The 22,640-nt window shown below is 38.6% G+C and overlaps 1 protein-coding gene across 1 annotated transcript in view; it reads left to right on the top strand.

The window, feature by feature from the left end:
• Positions 1-5,445: 5,445 nt before the first annotated feature.
• Positions 5,446-22,640, top strand: part of LOC148956753 (uncharacterized) — a 142,603-nt gene continuing 125,408 nt past the window's right edge. Inside the window, exon 1 of the mRNA XM_089087217.1 lies at positions 5,446-5,749. Within this exon, the coding sequence (XP_088943343.1) occupies positions 5,450-5,749 (300 nt within the window). The 5' untranslated portion in view covers positions 5,446-5,449. The remainder of the gene's footprint in view (positions 5,750-22,640) is intronic.

Below are 22,640 nucleotides of genomic sequence, written 5' to 3' on the forward strand. Positions count from 1 at the left end.
AAAATAAAAGTGTACTTACATGGTAAATTGTAGTTGCCAAGGCTTCTAATTCATCAATATTATCCATTTTTGTATCAATTGTGTCACAATACTTTCTGATAATTGAATCACAATGCATGTCCGTTATATACGAAATCTCAAGGGCGAATTGTTATGTAACGGGGAAAACCATATGTAACAAGCCCTCTGATTGGCTGAGAATGGGGGGTGTATCCAACTCGCTGATTGGCTGAGAAGGAAACACGTGATCTAACTGTTTCCGGGAAACTCATAACATTTGGCTCGAGCAACAACAACAAATACTATTTCTGGATCATAACATTCGCCTCGAGCGTGCCAAAAACAACAACAACAACAAATAAATGGACCTAGACATTCGCTGAGAGCGTGCACTTACAACAACAACAACATCGACCTTGACATTCGCTGAGAGCGTGCACTTACAACAACAACAACAGCGACCTTGGGAATTTAGGTCATTGACCCCATTAACCACTTGTTCTCCCCAGGGACTCTATGCCCATATATGGTGTGGGGTTCGAGTCTATGCCCATATATGGTGTGGGGTTCGGAGTAGCGCCCCCCTCTCTACTTATGTAGATGCACATAGGGTGAAGTCTGGAGTATGGTGCTGAATTGGGAAATCTTCTCTTTTTTTATGCCAAGATAGCTTATTTAGGAAAATTCGTGGTAGGCTACTTATTAAGAATCTAGAAAACAGGCGAAGAACCGCATCTAGAATCTAATGAAATCCTAATGAAAAACAGGTTTCGACTGCCATGTGAGGTATTGCTCACTCCGTGAAAAATGTTTAAGCTTTAGTTTTTTTGGAGTTGAAAGGCCAAAAAAAGGTACCTAGGTTAGGTTACGTATTTGATATATGCAATGCCTTACCCCCACCCCTTAATATGCAAATAAATAGCCCAAATTTGTTTCTAAACTATTATATTTTTATTATACTTTTTTTTTATTTCATTAGCATTAACGAAACTTCACTTCTCGCGTGTTTTCTGGATTCTTAATAAGTACCACATTGCTTTTCATTTTGGAAATTAAATATATTAAATGAACACACAAAAGAAATTTGAACGGGATGGAAAAGTTTTTCCAAATATTTAAGAGTGAAAGGACTCATTGATGTGAATTTGCTTTCATCAGTAACATTTTCCGTTTAAATATGTTGAAACCCAATTGGTAAATAAAACAATTGCAATTCTGTCATACTTTAACATTTGCCAAATTTAGTTTAAAAATTGGACGTTTTGGGCTGTTAGTCCCATCAACATGCAAGATAATTTCAGTTTGTTTCGAGTTTCAAAGTCGCTCTTTACTTTCATTAAAAAAAAACGTGTTTTCAGATTTCATTATAGTTAAAGTTCACAAGATGGAAACGGGTTTCTCTTTTCTCGTTCCTAACTGAAGAAATGCACGTCCAGTTTTATTGCCAAGTATAATCAGGTATGGTATATTTGCCAATACGCACTTAACATTCATATTGCTAAAAAGCTGCCTATTCTAATCTGGCATAAGTTCTATGTGGATGACCGCTGGTTCAGGCACGGATACAAGGGGGAGGCGATGGGGGTGATCTCCCCCCCCCAAACGAAAAATTTTAAGAATCCTTTCTAAATTATACTACTGAGCACTATATACGAGAAATGAGGACTGAAAAATCGATCGTTTTCAGATACTAATCAAAAAACTTTTTCAACATATCAAGCATTTCAAAAAAAGTAAAGAGATTTATTACACCATGCATGAACAAAAATTGAATCAAATGTCTTATCGAACTAACAACTACCAAAGATCAGAATTATCGTGCAAGTGGAACCCTGTACAAGAAGTAATTAGAGCGATTTAAACTCAACATGAGCAGAAATTAATCTGTGTATGGCCCTATGACTTGTGCTTTTTAAAAGATATAATAGATTTTGTACTTTATTGAAAAAATGCAAATGAATTCACTGAAAAAATGTGCATTGTCAATTTAATATACATATGCTGATATTTATTCCTTAAAATCTTAATTAATTTTTGTTTTCTTAGAGTTATAAGTTAAAACTTTTTAAAGGATTTTTTTTCAATAAAGTACAAATTATGTTCTGGCTTTTTGAAGCTTCTACGATAACGCTTTCTATAAAAACCTATATGCCCCTAGGGCATAACCTACAACCCTTGCGCTAAGGGCTTTGGGGGGAGTGTCATCTCCAAAAACATAATTTACGGACTTGTTAATTACAGTGAACAAAATGCTTATGCCTAAATTGGGACTTGATGTTTTTTGAAAAATGAGGGGCGTTGGAAGGATGTTAGTCCTCGCTCCATCGTTTTCTACTATGAAAACAGGCACCATCACTTCGGAGTTTCTATTACAACGCTCTATAAAAACCTTATATGCCTCCAGGGCATAACTTTCAACCGTTGCCCTGAGGGTCGTGGGGGGGGGGTTGATCATCCTCAAAGACATAATATCCAAAACTTTCAACTACGTTGAAAAAAATGGCTATCTCAAAATTTTGATTGGATGTTTGGGAAAATTGTTAGCTTCAAAGGGGCGCTAGTTGCCCTCCGATCACTTTCGACTGTTAAAAAGGGCACTAGCCCTTTCAGTTTTCAATCGAATGAGCCCTTTTTGAAGTCTCAACGATCTTTCCATAAAAACCTTATATGCCCGCAGGGCATAACTTACAACCCTTGCCCTGATGGATTTGGGGATTTTGTCATCCTCAAAATCATAATATCCAGAACTTTCAACTACGTTGAACAAAATGGTTATCTCAAAATTTTAATTGAATGTGTTTAGGGAAATGGTGGACGTGAGAGGGGGGTTAATTGCGTTTCATTCACTATCGACTATTAAAAAGGGCACTAGCCCTTTCAATTTCCAGTCAAATGAGTCCTTTTTGAAGTTTCTACGAAAACACTTTCTATAAAAAAACTTATATGTCCCCAGGGTATAACTTACAACCCTTGCCCTGAGGGCTCTGAAGGGGCTGTCTTCCTAGAAGACCTAATGTCCAGAATTTTAAACTATGCTGAACAAAATGGATATTTCAAAATTTTGATTGCATGTGTTTGGGGAAATGGTGGGCGTGAGAGGGGGGTTAGTTGCCCTCCAATTACTTTCGACTATTAAAAAGGGCACTTGCTCTTCGAATTTTCAATCGAATGAGCCCTTTTTGAAGTTCTGCGACAACGCTCTCTATAAAAACCTCATATGCGCCAAGGGCATAACTTATAACCCTTGCCCTGAGGGTTGGGGAGGGATTGTCATGCTCAAAGACATAATTTCCAGAACTTTCATCTACTTTGAAAAAAATGGCTATTTCAAAATTTTGATTGTAAGGGTTTGGGAAAATGGTGGGCGTGAGAGGGGAGTTAGTTGCCCTCCAATTACTTTTGATTATTAAAAAGGCCACAATACATTTCAATTTCCAATGGAATAAGCCCTTTTTGAAGTTTTCACGACAACGCTTTCTATAAAAACTTTATATGCCCCAGGGCATAACTTACAACCATTGCCCTGAGGACTGTGGGGGGGAGGGGGAATGTAATCCTTAAATATCTAATTTCCAAAATTTTCGACTACATTGAGCAAAATTGCTACCTAAAAATTTTGATTGTATGTGTTTGGGGAAAAGGTGGGCGTAACAGGGGTTTAGTTGCCCTCCAATCACTTTCGACAATTAAAAAGGGCAATAGCCCTTTTAATTTCCAATTGAACGCGTCCTTTTTCAAGTTTCTACGACAAAGATTTCAATAAAAACCTTATATGCCCCCATGGTATAACTTATAACCCTTGCCCTGAGGGCTCTGAGGGGGTTATCATCCTCAAAGACTTGGTTGCTAAAAGTTTTCACTGCGTTGAACAAAATGATTTTTTCACAGTTTTTTTTGCTTTGGTTTTGATATAGGGTGGGCGTGGAAGGGGTGTTGGAAGGCAACCATCAGTTGCCTTCCAATCACTTTCAATTATTAAAAATGGCACTAGCTATTTAAATTTCCAGTCGAATGAGCCCCTTTTGAAGTTTCTACGACAACGCTTTCTTTGAAAACCTTGTGTGCCCTCAGGGTATAACTTATAATTCTTGCCCTGAAGGCCGTGGGGGGGGGGTGTCATCCTCAAAGACCCAATTTCCAGGGCTTTCAACTACGTTGAACAAAATAACTATATAAAAATGTTTATTGATAGTGGTTGGGGATAAGGTGGGCGTGAGAGGGGGTTGTTTGCCTTTTACTCACTTCTGGTACTTAAAGATTGCACTAGTCCTTTTAATCTCTGATCAAATGAGTCCTTTTTGAAGTCTTTACGACAACGCTTTGTGTAAAAACCTTATATACCCCAGGATATAACTTACAATCCTTCCCCTGAGGGCTATGGGGGAGTGTCCTCCTCAAAAACGTAATTTCTATCTGGAAATCAAATACAGGAAATCAAAGTGGAAGGGGTGTTAGTTGCCTTTCAATCACTTTCGGCTATTTAAACGGGCACTAGTCACTCGAATTTCAAATCTAATGAGCCATTTCTGAAGTTTCTACGATAACCCTTTCGATACGAGCTGCCCTGGTCTAAGACCAAAAATAAATAACACATTGTGCCCACATCTTTCTTTACTTAGGCAGCGCTATTGCGCTGCCTATGATAAAAACAATGAAACATATCAACGCAATAAAATTGTTCAAAGACTGTACGGTATGTGTTACAAACGCAAGACTGAAACGTTTCTGTGCGTTTCAGTCTTGCGTTTGCGTTTCAGACGCAGATGGAATGTACGTAATACCTACGTCCAAATGGAATAATCTTGTTTTGATCACTGAACATGAAAAAAATCAAGATTCCTTCACCCATGCTATAAATGTTTGCCTCATTGCTAGCAGCCACACAACGTTAAATGGAGTACCCTGACAATAGTGCCAATTCATCTGCCAGCAATCTAATGTCTGCCTCATTTGGTAGCACTGAAATAGCTTAGAGTTGTGAAGAAGATACGGCTTGTCATTTATTATATGGGTCGAAGTTTTATTTGTCTTTATGCCGAATGGCTTAGCACCGTACTGTAAAGAAATTTAAGAATATGTCCCCTCACATAAATCGGGAGTAGGAAATTTCGCTGCTCAATTTCTTTCACCAGGTCTATGTCAATAGCTAACTGAGTATATTTCACATCTCCCTTGATATGATACCTGGTTATACTTATTTTTTCTCACACATGGACCCCGTTGCAGGGCATTATAAGGCCAACTATCCTGTGGTCCTTTCAATAGCACCCTACTTCAATATCATGTCCTACAATCAGTCCTACTTCAATAGCACCCCCTCTTGACCCCCCTCCCCCAATAAAAATACTGTTGCTACGCCCCTGATTATAAGAGACTATATTATTATAAGGGAAATCTTTCAAATATTTTAAAGATGTTTTACAGCAATCGTATATTTTCAGGATAAATTATGGTAAATGACTCGGATGTTACTTGTATGAAAATGCCAAAAATTGCCACGCCACAAGTCTCACACCCCCTAAAAGAAAAATTACAAGAGAAAGAGGAAGAAGTGTCGGACGATGACTCCTATCAAGAAACTCTGACCTCCAGTCGATTTTCGTTAAGTGGCAATGTGGAAGCGGTCAAATCAAGGGTCAATATTGGCCATCAGATTACGGACAACAGAGTTGTGACTATATCTCAGGCTGACAATGTTCTACAAAAATTCTATGATAAACGAAAAATAAGTGTCGTCAGTTGCTGCCAGGTAACTTCCAAATTTTAGCCTTTTAAGCTTTATAAACATATAAGACTATTATCTTTCTTAAACCCCCCTCCCCGTCAGTGAAAAATAAATCAATCTAGATCGGGCATCTTGATCTTTGGTGTAGAATCTCAACTGCCCCTGGGGAGGATTCAATTCTGGTAGAAAAGACTGTTTTTATAGTAAAGCGGTAGCACTGTCTCTTGAAATTTGTGTCCTATCCCTCGAAAGCTCCTACTCTACGCCTATGATCCTGCTTCTTAAAAATTGTGTGTTTTGAAAATGCATTCTTAAAATTAGATTTGGTTTCATGGACAAAAGCATAGGTTTCCTCTATATTGTAGACTACTTATTCCCATGATTAAGTCTCAGATAAAAGATATACAAAAGCTACTAGACACCATGCAAGCCTAAGAAACATTTTAAGATGGGTCACATAGCGTCAAAAAAGTAAAAGCAGTGACACATGTTACATCATTGAGTAGTTCGCTATTGAAAGTTTTCTTTATGAATTCTTCTTGTGAAAAAGAAATCAAGGAAGCTTTAATTCTGTGGTCACAATTCCGTCAAAAATATGAATTGACACTCTCTGAATTAGAGGAGCTGAGAATAGACCTTCGTTTTCAAATGGGTGACCCAGCGCCAAAAGTCTTATATGTCACCCATACTCTTTGAATTAATACTTAGAATGTCACTTTGCGTATCTGAAGCGCAAACATAAGCCCCCACCCATTGATTTATCATCAAATCAGTTTTTTTATCACATGGGATTTGTGTAGGCTATGATTCCAAAGAAATTATGGTTTTTAGTGATTCTTCTTTAAAATGGAATTTTTTTCAGCAATAAATAGAGCTCTGTCTGACTTATTTCGAATAGAGTCAACCAACCAACAAGTAACTCACGAAAATATGTTTTTGGTTGCAACCAAGTCTGTTGATTTTTTTTAACTTGGTGAGCTTGATTTTTTTGGACTTAGTGAGCTTAATTTTTTAACTTGGTGAGCTTGATTTTTTAACTTGGTGAGCTTGATTTTTTTAACCTGATGAGCTTGATTTTTTTTTTTAACTTGGTGAGCTTGATTTTTTGTTACTTGATGAGCTGGATTTTTTGGACTTGGTGAGTTTGATTTTTTTGGACTCGGTGAGCTTGATTTTTTGAACTTGGTGAGCTTGATTTTTTGAACTTGGTGAGCTTGATTTTTTGAACTTGGTGAGCTTGATTTTTTAACTTGGTGAGCCTGATTTTTTTAACTTGTTTGCTTGATTTTTTGAACTAGGTGTAGTCAACTTGGTGGAAGTGAATAAAAATTGTAAGCCAAATACAGCAACAGAATTGTATAAATATGATTCATTCACTTACTGATAGATAGTCAAAAATCCATCCTAGGGCAGAACTAAGGTAGAGAGGCATAGAGTACTCTCGGTATATAGATTACTGTCTACTAGAAACTCGAAATTGTTAGCGTTATAGATAGCCTACACTCTGAATTCCCCATATGTTCCTTATATTGTCAACTACCTGTAATTCATTTGTATCAACATTGTAAGGCTATGATTTTTAAATTTGCCCGTATTTTCTTATATACTTTGCCTGAATTGGATTTTAACAATTCGCAATATTTAGAGTTTAGCAAATATTAATGCTTGACAACACCGTGTAAGACTACTGAATAATGCTTAGGTGGTAGTCAGATCCTGCTCCTCTAAGTGTGTTAGTGGGCTTACGGCTTCAATGACGGGCTGGATTATTCTTAATAACTATAAAAACACTTAACGTAACAAGTGAAACTATTTACTTAATTCAGCTGCTATTTAAAGAAACAGTATTCGTGTTTATTTGTTTATTCATCATTAATTAGTTAAGATGGTACTTTCTAATTATGTGGACACCTCTAAAAACCAGTCACGAAAACCCGAGGCATCCACTCGACAAAAGCAAAGATTTGGCGTCGCCATTACCTCATACATTACCTCATCTATTAACAAAAGCTTTCTTAGGTTTTGCAATGCAAAGACGGGGTCAAGACACCACAATACCACCGAAAACAAACGTTTCCACAGCGATCCAGTCCCTCTCCATAGCCAATTCAGACCAGTTTCTATTTCGTGGTGCAAGGGGTCATAAGGATAGACACTATCCAAGGTAGATAATTATTTGTATTTTAATGGTTTAGCTGCGGTAAATCCAGTATTTGGGTATGGATAATACCTTTCATAGGTTTATATTTTATAAGTTTACATAAAGTCATAACGCCTAGGGCGTACAGGTCGTCATTACATAAGGTCATAACGCCTAGGGCGTATAGGCCGTCATAACATAAGGTCATAACGCCTAAGGCGTATAGGCCGTTATTACATAAGGTCATAACGCCTAGGGAGTACAGGCCGGTATAACATACGGTTATAATACCTTGTTCATATATGTAGTCGTTAAATAAACTTAGAACACCCTGGACGTACTGACCGTGTCTGCATGAGGTCAAAGCGGCTTGATTGCGCAGGCTATCTTAATATACGAACAAAACGACGATCACGTTTAGGCCGGATCTACATCAGCTCAAAAAGACTATGACATACAGACCATCATTACGCAAGGTTATAACGCCTACGGCGCTATAGGTCTTCTGGCAATGGATAAGTTGGTCTGGAGATTGCAGCTCAGATTAGGCCCAGCATCTAATTATAAAGATTTTATAGTTGGTTAAAATTAGGCACCGGTCCCGGAACAGATGACATGGTCTCTTTGGCAGAGTCGCTGGACCTTGTATACGAAGTACTGGGTGATACCATTTGCCCCAGGCCTAGTATTACCGTCCAACAGCCTCGCTCGGTGGCAGAGCTGGTTTTGAAAATTTAGCCATTCAAGAGAAAACAGCTTATCACGTTACCTTTCTCCCCAATGCTGAAACACTTCATCAAGCAGCGCTCAGAAGAACTGCAGTCAACAACAAAGAATAAGCCACTCTCAGAACGTGATAATTTCAAAACCTGCAGAGCTGGTTTTTGAAATTGAGCCATTCAAGAGAAAACAGCTTATCACGTTACCTTTCTCCCCAATGCTGAAAAACTTTATCAAGCAGCGCTCAGAAGACCTGCAGTCAACAACAAAGAATAAGCCACTCTCAGAACGTGATAATTTCTTTGATCCTCCCGACATACCAGGCCGAGCGAAAGCGCGGACTTTCAGTCTTTGAGTAAAGTTTCCCCCTTTTCCTCAGTTTTTACCCCTTTTTAGATATTGGCAGCTGGCAACCCTGATGGTACGCAGAAATCATGAAACAGAATATTACAGAAGTGAATTTTTGTGTCTTATTTGTAATTATTTGTATTTTAATCATTTGGGTGTATTAAACCCAATATTTATGGTATGGTATAATACTAATTACATAGAGGGTATACAGGCCATCATTATATAAGGTCATAACGCCTTGGGCGTACAGACCGGAATTACACAAGGACATAACACCATTGGGTGTACACACTACCATTACATAAGCTCATAACACCTTGAGCGTACAGACCGTCATTACATAGGGTCGCAACACCTTGGGTATGGATGACGTCATTGCATAAGGTCAAATCACCTTGGGTGTACAGACTGTCATTAAATAAGGTCATAACGCCTTGGGCGTACAGGCCGGCATTACATAAGAAAATAACACCTTGGGTGTACAGGCCACCATTACATAAGGTCATAACGCCTTGGGAGTACAGACCTTCATTACATAAGGTCATAATGCTTTGGAAGTACAGACTGCCATTATATGAGGTCACGACGCCTTGGACATACGTACCGTCATTGCATAGTATTGTAACGACTACAGCGCTAACCTATAGGTCTTGTCTGGCATGTGGTAACTTTTTCTGGTGATTAGAATTAAATTTACATCCAGCGTCCAATTACAAGTATGCTATGCTAGCTGGATAACAGTATATAATTTGAATATTGAAGAAAATATCGTTCAAAACGTAGTACTTCTTTGACCCTTTCGGCATCCCGGACCGAGCAAGAGCTTACAAATGTCAAGACGCATTTTCAGCTTCACAGGCACCACGCATAAACCAAAGTTCATTTTGTTACCATCAATTGGATAAGCAGAGGACATAAAGTTCATATCAGTTGACAGAGTCATTCTTGGCCTTAGATTCTTCCACACGAGGGACTCTGAGCATGCTATCATACAGTGACCTCACGTTAGATACTGTCATAAAGATGTTAAAGGCAGAGAACGTTTCTCCTGACACTATCCCAAAAACTGATAAAGTTTTTGGATTATGTTAATAGATGTCAACGGCATCTTTCAATTCTTTCTAGAGCATACTCAAAATTATTATCTCTGGAAAGTATTTTATGTTTTCCGCCAATTTTAAGGACCTAACTCACAGAATGAGGTTAGGGTTCACTTTCAAAAACAAAATATATCAGTTCAAAGTGCCATCGTGAGCTATGGCCATCTTCAAATCATCCAATGGCATGCTTACATGAACAAATAAATTCTGCACAATTACCAAACGTAATTAGTACAGAACAATGTAAAGACCAATATAATTCTCCAGCTCAGACTTGGGTTCATGCTGAGCGAGATATCAGATGATTCTCCTGCACAGACTCGGGTTCATGCGAGCGAGAAATCAGAATTGCAACCTATGCGACGGATCATATTTTTCGGGTTTTCTGGTAGACCAGGGGTAAAGAGGGTGTACCTAACCCCGGAAAAGATTCAGAACTTGATAAATGCAATCAAGGCAGCTCTGGAAAAATCGCATGCCTCAATAAGGCAACTGATGAAGCTGATTAGACTCATCAATGCGGGCTCGAGCAATTCCTTTCAACAGACTACATCTCAGGAAATGTCAATTACTAATGCTCTGATTGTGGAACAAATCTCGGAGCAACGTACATTTAAACATCCTAATTACGACAGAGATGAAACAGGCATTTTCACAGTGACTGAACAAAGATTGGCCGAGTCAAGGCCTTCCTCTCAAGCCCCCTATTGTTTCCAAAACAATATTCACCGACAGCTCAACCTACGGGCTGGGTGGCTATCTAAAGCACCCACATCAAGACACTTCGGGGACTTGGTCTCCAGAAGAGAAATCTCTTCATATAAATTGCCTCGAGATGAGAGCCGTAGCCAACACAATCAAAGCCTTTGCGGAGGAGCTAAGAAACCAGGTAGTCATGGTAGCGACGGACAACTCGACTGTACTCAATTACATAAACAAAGGGGGCGGAACCCGTTCTTTCTCCCTAGAGGAGGAACCCATAAAGCTCTTCGAGATTACCATGACACTGAACGTTCACTTGAAGGAAAGACACATCGCCGGATCGCTCAGTCTAGTAGCCGGCACACTGTCACGAGAAGGAAAAGGTCTGCCCACGGAATGGAGTCTCAACGAGAGTGTCTTCAGAGCCCTGTCAAAAGAGTATGGACTGCGAGAAGTCGATTTATTCCTGACTCGATTGAACCGGAAGATCGACGTATATTTCTCTCCAGTTCCCGATTCTCTTGCGATCGGCGCAGATGCCCTTGTCCACGATTGGTCAAACAAACACAGCTATGCCTTCCCTCCATTTGCCCTGATCCCAAAGGTTCTCGAGAAGGTTCGAAAGTCTGTGAATTGCCGAATAATGCTAATTACTCCGCGAGGGCCTCGCCAAACTTGGTACACGAATCTTCTCAACCTGCTAGTAGACTTGCCTATACCCCTCGAGATTAGTCAGATCTCCTCCAGCAGGGTCGACTTCGCCACCCAGCATTAATGAATCTAAATTTAAACGAATGGAAGATATTGAACGTTGACTTTAAAAGAGAGGTTTTTCTACAAATCAGCCCGTGCTATTACCCGGTCCAGCGACGATCTACTGTTGAATTGTTCAATAGAAAACGGCGAGTGTTCGCAGGTTGGTGCAGTAGAAGGAAGATTAATCCTCTCGCAACTAGTACTCAGACAGTTTCAGACTTCATGATACATCTAAAGACTGGTCGAAACCTCGCACCATCAACGATAGAAGGTTATAAAGTAGCAATATGCTGAACGCTAGCTCTAGCTACAGGAACAGATATCAGCAAAGATACTTGTTTGAGGAAAATGATACAGAATTTCGGCACGAGTCACCGCGGACACACCATGGTATTCCTGCTTGGGGTCGTGGCCTTGTTCAAAGGTATTTTAGAACTTCACGATTTGTTGACTTGTGGAATATTGATATGAAGGATGTTATTCTTAAGACGGCATTCATTACTACCATTGCATCTGGTCGTCGAAGGAGTGAAATACATGCTTTGTCTTTCAGTACAACACAACTTTCGTATAATTCATTAACTCTCAGGTTTCTCCCTTCGTTTAGACCCGAAACCGTGAAGCCTCATGAGATACTTTCTCCTATCCTTCTTCCCGCGCTAGATGTAGATCCAGCTTTGCGTCCAGTGAAAATACTATGGGCCTACGCACAGCGAACAGCTAACGTGGCGGTCAGAAAAGGGAGAAAAAGGTTCTTCATTCCTTTTTCTAGAAAAGCACCACGAGAGGTGGCAGCTGGAACCATTTATTCTTGGATAAAGCAGGCCATAACTATGGCATATGAGGCAGCAAAAGAAGAGTGTAGAAAAAGGAAAGCACATGACACAAGATCCATGACGGCGTTATGGGCGCTATCAAAATCAGTATTACTTGCTGATATAATGAGTACTGCTGGCTGGTCTTCGGAGTCTACTCCCAGACAACACTATCTTCATGAAATAGAAGATCGAACCGATGCTCAATATTTTGTTGCGGTTCAGACAGTTTTATAGTTTATACATTATAATATTTGATTTTGATACTAATATTTTATATTAGTTGATTTATGAACCCACCACCAAATCGGTTGGAATCTTAGCTTTTCTTAATAGATGTACCAACGTATGAGGTAATGGCGACGCCAAAACTGAACTTTCGAAGGTAAGTTCAGTTTGGCTAGCCGATACTTACCTCATACGTTGGTACATAGAGTCCCTCCCTCCTCTCCACTCATAGAGAGTTAAGGAATTATAAGGTATTTAGTTCAAAATAAAACTGGTTTCAAATCGGCCATGGAGAGGGACTGGATTGCTGTGAAAAGGTTTGTTTTCGCTGGAATTGTGGTGTCTTGACCCCGTTCTTGCATTGAAAAACCAAAGAAAGCTTTTGTTAATAGATGTACCAACTTATGAGGTAAGTATCGGCTAGCCACACTGAACTTTCCTTCGAAAGTTCGGTTTTGACGCTATCTGATGTTGTGATAAAAGGAAATGATTTAGGATATATATCTGATCTAGCTAAAGGTAAGGATTCCGGCAACAACGATTTTAGGAGGTGTCAGTTGTCTTGCGTGAGGTACACCATGTTGGTACAACTAGTTCTGAAGCATGTAAACAGATGGGAGATGCGTTGTACAGTATTGCCCCGCTTTTCTCGAAGTACAACGAGTCCAGATCTACCATAAGGAGTCATAACCTCTGGATCAATTATTTTGATCTTGTCCGTACCGGAAACGACTATCTTTATGCTGAAGGAGCTGTGGACTGGAGATCACACTTAAACGCCACAAAAGAGATGATTCCGACTTTCTTCGCATCTGGAAACCATAAATACGCCGCAGCTGCGCTTAACCTAGAAGCAATGCTACGCATGCCTGAAAAAGCGCAGGAAGTTTACAGAGACTTTGTAAGTGACAATTTTGTTGTTAGGAAAACAACAAAGCCGTTTTCTAGCATTGCATGCGATCTGGCTTTAGAGTCGACCTCGAGTCTGGACATCAAAGATCATCGAGGAGTTTCTGGTATCGTTGGTACGACAACGAATGAGAATGCCAGGGATCTGGCAACTCTCCCCTATCTCGCAGCAGTCAACAGAACGCTGAAAGCAAACCTGAACATGGATGACGAGGCAATGAAACACCATGAAGATACCACTGCGTTTACGAATCTGACAGGGAAGAGCTCGTCTCGAAGGGACATCCACGAAAGTAAAAGTTGGTATTGTGCAAACTTTCGTCTCTGTTGCCAAAAAATGAAAAAAGAAACAGCTACAAAAAAATATTATGGGAAACTGATCAGCTTAAACGAGCTCTGCGTCTTGGAAATTCAACACAAACTTCGCCCCTCTGTGAGCTGCTGAAGTACAATCTTCAGCCATATCTGGCCTCACTTGCAGTATTATCTTCAAGTTGTAGGGAGCCTCAGTTACGTACTGGCACAAAGTAAACAGCCTTGAAATACGTTCTGCAACAGTCTGGCTTGCAGTTATGGCCAAAAATGATTCCACATATGCTTTTTGAAGACTCTCCTCGATCTGATTATGTAGTTAATGTCATGAGTGTCATAAGGTGTTATCGACCAGGACAAAATGAGACACAAGCAGATTTTGGAATAAGAGTTTACGATAGGATTCTTAGGAACTTACTTGAAGCTTGTCAGTCTACCCATTTGGTTGGTGAAAGGCATGACGGTCTTAGTGACGATAAAACCCGTAATGACTACTTGTTCAACCTCAAAGAAGCTTCTGGCTGTCGAGAAAGAAGAGGAGATCCTAGAGGAAATATTTTCAGCCCGTTCACTTCCTCCAGCAAAGTTGCAACACTCTGGGACGGGATTCTCAGTAGTCGCTCAGCCAAAGGTCGACTCTTGAAATTTCTTTTCGGGGTCTCGGAGTACAAAATTTCGACCCGTCTGATGGTTCATCTCGCTGGAAGTTTCGAGAGTCGACATAGAGCTGATACCGTTTCGCCCCATAGAAGCTCTGTTGATGACGATCTCTTGTCTGGCCATGAGGAAGCAGACACTTGGATTTTATACCACACAGCAGTTGCCGCAAGACGAAAGAGCACACTTGTGATAATACAAGCCAACGATATTGATATCGTCTTACTAGCTGCATACTAATTTCAGTTTTGCAACGCCTTGCCGCTTGTCCACAGCTTGAGTTGATGTGGTACCACAAGCTTTCTGTATGGAATTGGAAAGGTCCGCTTTTTCTGTGCTGCGAAGTCTTCGGAAAATTTGTTGGGGTCTTTATGTCATGAAGTTAGAGCCCTTGCAGAGAATCGATCATCTGTGCAAAGTGATGGGTTAGTCAACGCCTGTAAGCAGGTTGTGGTTACAGTGTATGGCAGAAGTGCGACTAACTTCAATAGTCTGAGTGACCTTCGAGCACATTTGTACCCAAGATTGGAGGATTTGCAGCGTTTACCGCCAACTGATATCTCATTTTTGCTTCATTTGAACAGTGGCATGTTTCATCCTTTCTCGTAGCAGTCACCAGAACGCTGAAAGCAAAACTGAATATGGATGACGAGGCAATGAAGGATCATAAAGATACCACTGCTTTTACAAATCTGACAATAAAAGGCAGAAATCCAGTTATGGACTTGGTAGAGTTGCTCGGAAACCCATTCAAGACGACGAAAACAGAGCTGCACATCCTTATGGCAGGGGATAGAGCTCCAGAAGCCGTAGCAAATAGTCTGCTGAGCTTCCGAGACATTGGCTTTGAAGTCCTGAGCTCATATCTTGAAGGGACATCCACGAAAGTAAAAGTTGGCATAGTGCAAACTTTCGCCTCTGTTGCCAAAAAAGGAAAAAAGAAACAGCCCCAAAAAAAATTTTGGGGAAACTGAGCTGCTTAAACGAGCTCTGCGTCTTGCAAATTCAACACAAACTTCGTCCCTCTGTGAGCTCCTGAAATACGAGCTACACCATATCCGGCCTCGCTTGTAGTATTGTCATTAAGTCGTAGGGAGCCTCAGCTACGTACTGGTACAAAGTCAACAGCCTTGAACTACATTCTGCAACAGTCTGGCTTGCAGTCATGGCCAAAAATGATTCCAAATACGGTTTTTGAAGACTCTCCTTGATCTGACTATATAGTTGATGTCATGAGTGTCATACGGTGTTGTCGACCAGAACAAAATGAGACGCTAGCATATTCTGGAATAAGAGTTTACAATGGGATTCTTAGGAACATACCCGATGGTTTTCAGTAAATCCATTTCGTTGGTGACAGGTAGGGTGGTCTTATTGACAATAGAACCCATGATGAGTACTCGTTCAACCTCAAAGAAGCATCTGGCTGTCGAGAAAGAAGAGGAGATCCTAGAGGAAATATTTCCAGCCCGTTCACTTCCTCCAGCAAAGTTACAACACTCTGGGATGGGATTCTAGGAAGTCCCTTAGCCAAAGGTCAACTCTTGAAAGTTCTTTTCGCGGTCTGAGAGTACAAATTTTCGAATCGTCTGATGGTTCATCTGGAAGTTTCGAGAATTGACATAGAGCTGTTACCGTTTCGCCCCATGGAAACTCCGTTGATGACGATCTCTCATCTCGCCATTATAAACCAGAAACTCGGGTTATATACTATACAACAGTTGCCATAAGACGAATGAGAAAGCTTTTGATAGTTACAAGCCACGATACTAATATTGTCTTAATAGCTGCATACAATTTTTAATATTTTACTAGTCTTAACTTTAAAAAACTCTAGTTTAAGTTTCGGTCCTACTGCATACCCGTTCATGCGGCAGCACAAAAACTAGGAGTAACACTTTGCAAAGCCTTACCGCTTGTCCACAGCTTGAGTGGATGTGACACCACAAGCTTTCTGTATGGAATTGGAAAGGTCCGGTTTTTTCGAGCTGCAAAGTCTTTGGAAACTTTGTTTGGGTCTTTAGGTGATGAAGTTCGAACCCCTGTAGAGAAGCCATCACCTGTGCAAAGTGATAGTTTAGTCAAAGTCTGTAAGCAGCTTGTGGTTACAGTGTATGGCAGAAGTGTGACTAACTTCAATAGTCTGAATGCCCTTTGAGCACATTTGTACCCAAGATTGGAGGATTTGCGGCGTTTTTTCCCTGGGCTGGAATTTTCTAGAGGATCTTTTTGGCGGGGGGGGGGGAGATTTCCCACGGAAATAATTCTACGAGGGGGAGTTTTCCACTGGCAAAATTCGCCAGTGGAAATTTTCTGTGGGAGCAATCTCCTACTAGGGAGGGGGGTTCAATTTGCGGGAAAAATCTCCACAGAGGGGAAATTTCCGGCATGATTTGAAAAAAAAAAAAATTCTGAAATTGAAGAATTTTCCCCCTCCTCAATACCTCGCTCTTTACGATTAAGTTTGAATTTGTGTCCCAGTTCTTTGAGAACGACTCCTGAAATTCAAGGACCATTTAATCAGAATAATAACAAGTTAAAAAAAAATACTATAAAACTCTAGCGTGAACAGTGAGGTATTGAGGAGATGTCGACCCCCCTCATATACGTAATAATTTCTGTCTGTTTTATGTTTTGATGTTGCTCCTTACTTTCAGTTGAAAAACTTGCTGTTTTTTCACAGGACTTGTAGTTAATGCCACGTATTGATGCACATATCCTGTTCAGACATTTGACCAACAAATTTTGTAATTCATTATAGCATTCAGCATACAACAGTGCTTATTGCAAGTATTTTTGTGTTAGTTCGCCTTCTATTAGAAATCGTAATTACGTAGTTTGTGTCCCAAAATACCTTTTGCAGCCTGTTAAAAATTTAATTTTCTTGTTATGCTCTGAAGCTGAATAAGCTGCCATTCGTCTGTTTACAAATAAACAGTTCTTGATGTACTTATCTATCAGAATCAACTAACAAGTTTTTTTTCAGTATTAAAGGTTTTATGAAGTCAAAAGATTTTTCTTTTTTTTGCAAGAAATTCATTTCACTGTTCAAACTCTGTTCAACAATGCACAAAATACACAATGTATGTCATAGCAGTTAACTGCAGTAATTAGTTAATATGAGCACTAATAAGTGTCTACAACCCGAAGTCTAATAGACGCTTTTTCTTCCCTGCTAAAATGTCTATTATCCTTTCTGGGCAGACATCAATGTTCTTATGAACGGTGCTACTCAGCCTTTCTAACCCTGTCGCAAAAGCAGTAGTAAAACCCTTTGAAATTTCAAAAGGTTTTTTGCCCTCCGGTCACCCTTCGGTATCCATGTTAATATTCCCTGAGAATTTCAACTTAATGCCCTGAGCCGTTCCTTACATGTGTCTGATACGCCTTTTTTGACAAACAACATGGACAGAGAGTAGTTTGATTTTCTTCTACATCCCCTCAATGTTTACTAAAGTTTCATCTAAATACCCTAAGCATACCCTAAGCCTTTTTGGAGACCAAGGATGGAATGCGTTCTTTTTTTCCAATATAGTAAAAAGAACTACATGTAAACAACGGGCAACTTGCATAACTTACAGCCCTTGCCCAAGGGTGTTTGCGAGTTATGCCATTCTTCAAGGCATAGTCATTTGACTTTGAGACTATTTTTAACAAAATGACAATTTTGAGATTTTAATCGGATGTCTTTGAGAGAAGGGGGGCTAAAAAGGACGTGGGAGGGGGCTTTCAATTTCCAATCGAACCTTGCCCATTGTTTACATATAGTATTTGTTATTAGGAAGTATACAGTCTTTTTTTTTGGGGGGGGGGCTGGGGGTGTGCTTGGGGTGGAGTTTTAAGGGGTGAATCTTCCTTTGATAGGGACATTTCTGATGAGTGAATATTCTAGGGGAAATGTTACTCTGGGGGATTTTGACATTACTATACAAAATTCTTTTTAATTGTCGTACATTCTCTTCCCCAAATTTTTTATGTGGAGATGTTCCGCGGGGATTATCTGGGGACCTTTTTCCTCGCGTTTTTTTTTCTGGGAAATAATTTCCACGAAAGGGGGCATTTCTGAAGTGACCGAGAAAGCGATTATAGATTAAAGTCTTATTCTAATGAAAAAATGCTAAGGAGAATTTTTCAGGGTAAATCGTCCACAAGCAATTTTGCAGAGAGGGGGGGGGATTCTCAGCAAGGAAGGAACTATTTGAAGGAAATTTGACGGGGGGGGTGTACTTTACGTTGGATGAAATTTTCACCGAGGAGCTCCGTGAGGGGAAGGGGTACATTTCATAGAGCGAGCCAGATTTACGGGCATTATTTGAACAACGAACAGAAATATTAAGGGTTGCCCCATCCTCAATGCCTTATTCTTTAGGCTAAAGTTTGACTGTTTACTAAAATTGAAACACAGGGGCTGTTTAATTAGATTAGGAAGCTACTTTAACAGTGCTAACGTAAACAAGTGCTTAAGCTAACGTAAATAAGGGCTTGAAAAGTGCTGTTTAGCGTAAACAGCAAGGTATTGCGGAGGAGCGACCCTTCATATCCGAAATACATCTGCCAAAACTATTATGCAAATTGTGTTTTAATTTTTCATGCATGGTGAGCCAAAATCGAACCTGCATTAGTTGAAAAACCTTCAGAAACTAAATAAAAACATTTTTTTTAACTGAAAGATAGGAGCGACATTAAAACTTAAAACTAAAGGCAATTATTCCGTTATGTAACGGGCTGTCTTCTCCTCAACACCTTGCTCTTTATGCTAAAGTTTGACTCTTTGTCACCGCTACTTTTAAAACAATAAAAAAACTTTAGCATAAAGAGCTAGGTGTTGAGGAGGGGACATCCTCTTTCATATACGGAATAATTGCTGTTCGTTTTAAGCTTTAATGTCGCTCTTTACTTTCAGTTAAAAAAAACTTGTTTTTTTTTTCAAATTTAATTCCCTAAGAACGATACTTTTGTAAACATATGACGAGTCGTGTATACTGTAATTGTATCTGTCTGGTTTATATGCTAAGTAACACAAGAGACGAAAATTAACGAACAAGATAGTAGTGAAGATTATTATATGTAAAGTAATATTTGGCAGGTATAGTTACTAGTGATAAATTACTATTGTGGCACCATGACTGGGTGATTTTCGGGGATTCAGGAAGCCGAATTTTTTTTTGGGGGGGGGGAGGAAATCCCCGAATTCAGGGATAGTGTAAGCCTTGCTTGATTTCTAATCTTGAAAACCGAAACTCTTAATTACACGAGAAAAGAAAAGCTCCGACTTTGCGGTTAGTAGTATGTATATAACGCTAGAAAGCGGACAGTTTTTTTTTTCATTATATACCTATAATGATAAGTAGCGAACAGTCCCACCATATAGTTATAATGATAAGTAGCTCACAGTGCTTATATCAATACACGCAAACAGTTTAATTACCGATTAAACCACAATGAAAATTCGTGTTGATCTGTGTTCAAAGAACTTGACGTTTCATTTGTATAAAAATGAGAAATTCTTTTTGTAATTTAATTTGTTAGGCCTGGTTGACTTATGTTTAACCTTGAACTAATTTACATAAATTAATTTATTATTAATTAATTTACATAATTATATTAATTTACATAATTACATTAATTTACATAATTACATTAATTTACATAATTACATATTTTTTTTATTTTTTTTTAATAGTCTTTTTTATTGATGTTATTTTATTGTACTCTAATGATGATATTTTTCTTTTCCAATGATATGATTTTTTACATTCTAAGTAACTTCCCATTGATTTATATGAAATTTGTGTTTGAAGTAGGAATCGAACTTGAGACCCGTGATTTCCTAAGATAAAAGAACGAAACGTTAATCGACTGAACCAACAAGCCTTTTAGCATATTATGATTTTAGAAATACATCCAATGAATTGTTTCTGGGACATTGCCCAACTGATGTTAAGCCTCACAATATCGTAACAGGTTCATTCCATTGAACTGGAACAAGTTCAAGCACATTCGATTTATCAATTGGATTTTTGATAGGTGTTAAAAGTGACATGTTTCGGGGCATTTTTATGGCATCATCATGAGAATATGTATACCACGATGATTTGAGATGCATACTAGACAAACAATTTATTCTGATACTTTGGCCCCAAGTCCTACCCCTATCCCTCAACCCTATCCCTCCACCATCCCACCAACCCCTATCCCTCCACCCTCCCTCCAAACCCCCCCCACATTTTTTTTTAACTTTTTTTTATTTTTGAAAGTTCATTTTGGATTTTTACATTCTCTTGATTTTTCAAAGTTCATTTTGAATTTCTTTCATTGAAATGCAATAGTTGGATTATTTCAGTAGGGTTTTGTCATGGTTTACCTTGTCAAAGTTACATTCTCTTAATTTTTTCAAAGTTCATTTTGAATTTCTTTCGTTGAAATGCAAGAGTTGGAATATTTCAGTAGTGTTTTGTCGTGGTTTACCATGTCACAGTTACATTCTCTTAATTTTTCAATGTTCATTTTGAATTTCTTTCATGAAATGCAAGAGTTGGAATATTTCAGTAGTGCTATATCGTGGTTTACCTTGTCCCATTTAAATTCTATTGGTTTTTCAAAGTTTAGTGTGCATTTTCTTACTTGAAATGCAAGAGCTGGAATGTTTCAGTAGTGTTTTGTCGTGGTTTACCATGTAACAGTTATATTCTCTTAATTTTTAATAGTTCATTGTGGGTTTATTTCCTTGAAATGCAAGAGTTGGAATATTTCAGTAGTGTTTTGTCATGGTTTATCTTTGTCACGGTTACATTCTCTTGAATTTTTCAAAGTTTTTCAAAGTTCATTTTGAATTTCTTTCGTGAAATGCAAGAGTTGGAATATTTCAGTAGTGTTTCGTTGTGCTTTACCTTGTCACAGTTACATTCTCTTCATTTCTCAAAGATCATTTTGAATTTCTTTCGTCAAATGCAAGAGTTGGAATATATTTCAGTAGTGTTTTATCGTGGTTTACCTCTTCACAGTTACATTCTATTTATTTTTCAAAGTTCAGTTTGTATTTTTTAATTGAAATGCAAGAGTTGGAATGTTTCAGTAGTGTTTTGTCGTGGTTTAACTTGTCAAAGTTACATTCTCTTGATTTTTCAAAGTTCATTTTGGATTTCTTTCCTTGAAATGCAAGAGTTGGAATATTTAAGTAGTGTTTTGTCATGGTTTACATTGTCACAGTTACATTCTCTTGATTTTTAAAAGTTCATTTTGAATTTCTTTCGTGAAATGCAAGAGTTGGAATATTTCAGTAGTGTATCGTCGTGGTTTACCATGTCACAGATACATTCTCTTAATTTTTCAAAGTTCATTTTGAATTTCTTTCTTTGAAATGCAAGAGTTGGATTATTTCAGTAGTGTCTTGATGTGTTTTACCTTGTCACAGTTACATTCTCTTGATTTTTCAAAGTTCATTTTGGATTTCTTTCGTTGAAATGCAAGAGTTGGAATATTTCAGTAGTGTTTTGTTATGGTTTACCTTCTCACAGTTACATTCTCTTGATTTTTCTAAGTTCATTTTGGATTTCTTTCCTTAAAAGGCAAGAGTAGGAATATTTCAGTAGTGTTTTGTAAGGGTTTACCTTGTCACAGTAACATTCTCTTGATTTTTCAAAGTTCATTTTGGATTTTTACATTCTCATGATTTTTCAAAGTTCATTTTGAATTTTTTTCATGAAATGCAAGAGTTGGAATATTTCAGTAGTGTATTGTTGTGCTTTACCTTGTCACTGTTACATTCTCTTGATTTTTCAAACTTCATTTTGGATTTCATTCGTTGAAATGCAAGAGTTGGAATATTTCAGTAGTGTTTTATTGTGCTTGACCTTGTCACAGTTACATTCTCTTGATTTTTCAAAGTTGATTTTGAATTTCTTTCCTTGAAATGCAAGAGTTGGAATATTTCAGTAGTGTTATGACATGGTTTACCATATCACTGTTACATGCTCTTGATTTTTCAAAGTTCATTTTGAATTTCTTTCGTGAAATGCAAGAGTTGGACTATTTCAGTAGTCTTTTGTCGTGGGTTACCTTGTAACAGTTATATAGTCTTGATTTGTCAAAGTTCATTTTGGATTTCTTTCCTTGAAATGCAAGAGTTGAAATATTTCAGTAGTGTTTTGTAGTGGTTTACCTTGTCACATTTACATTCTCATGATTTTTAAAAGTTCATTTTTGGATTTCTATCGTTGAAATGC

The sequence above is a fragment of the Artemia sp. Qi Xiang Cuo genome, chromosome 1, assembly GCF_049724085.1.
Source record: "Artemia sp. Qi Xiang Cuo chromosome 1, ASM4972408v1, whole genome shotgun sequence".
In the NCBI taxonomy this organism is placed as follows: Eukaryota; Metazoa; Arthropoda; class Branchiopoda; order Anostraca; family Artemiidae; genus Artemia; species Artemia sp. Qi Xiang Cuo.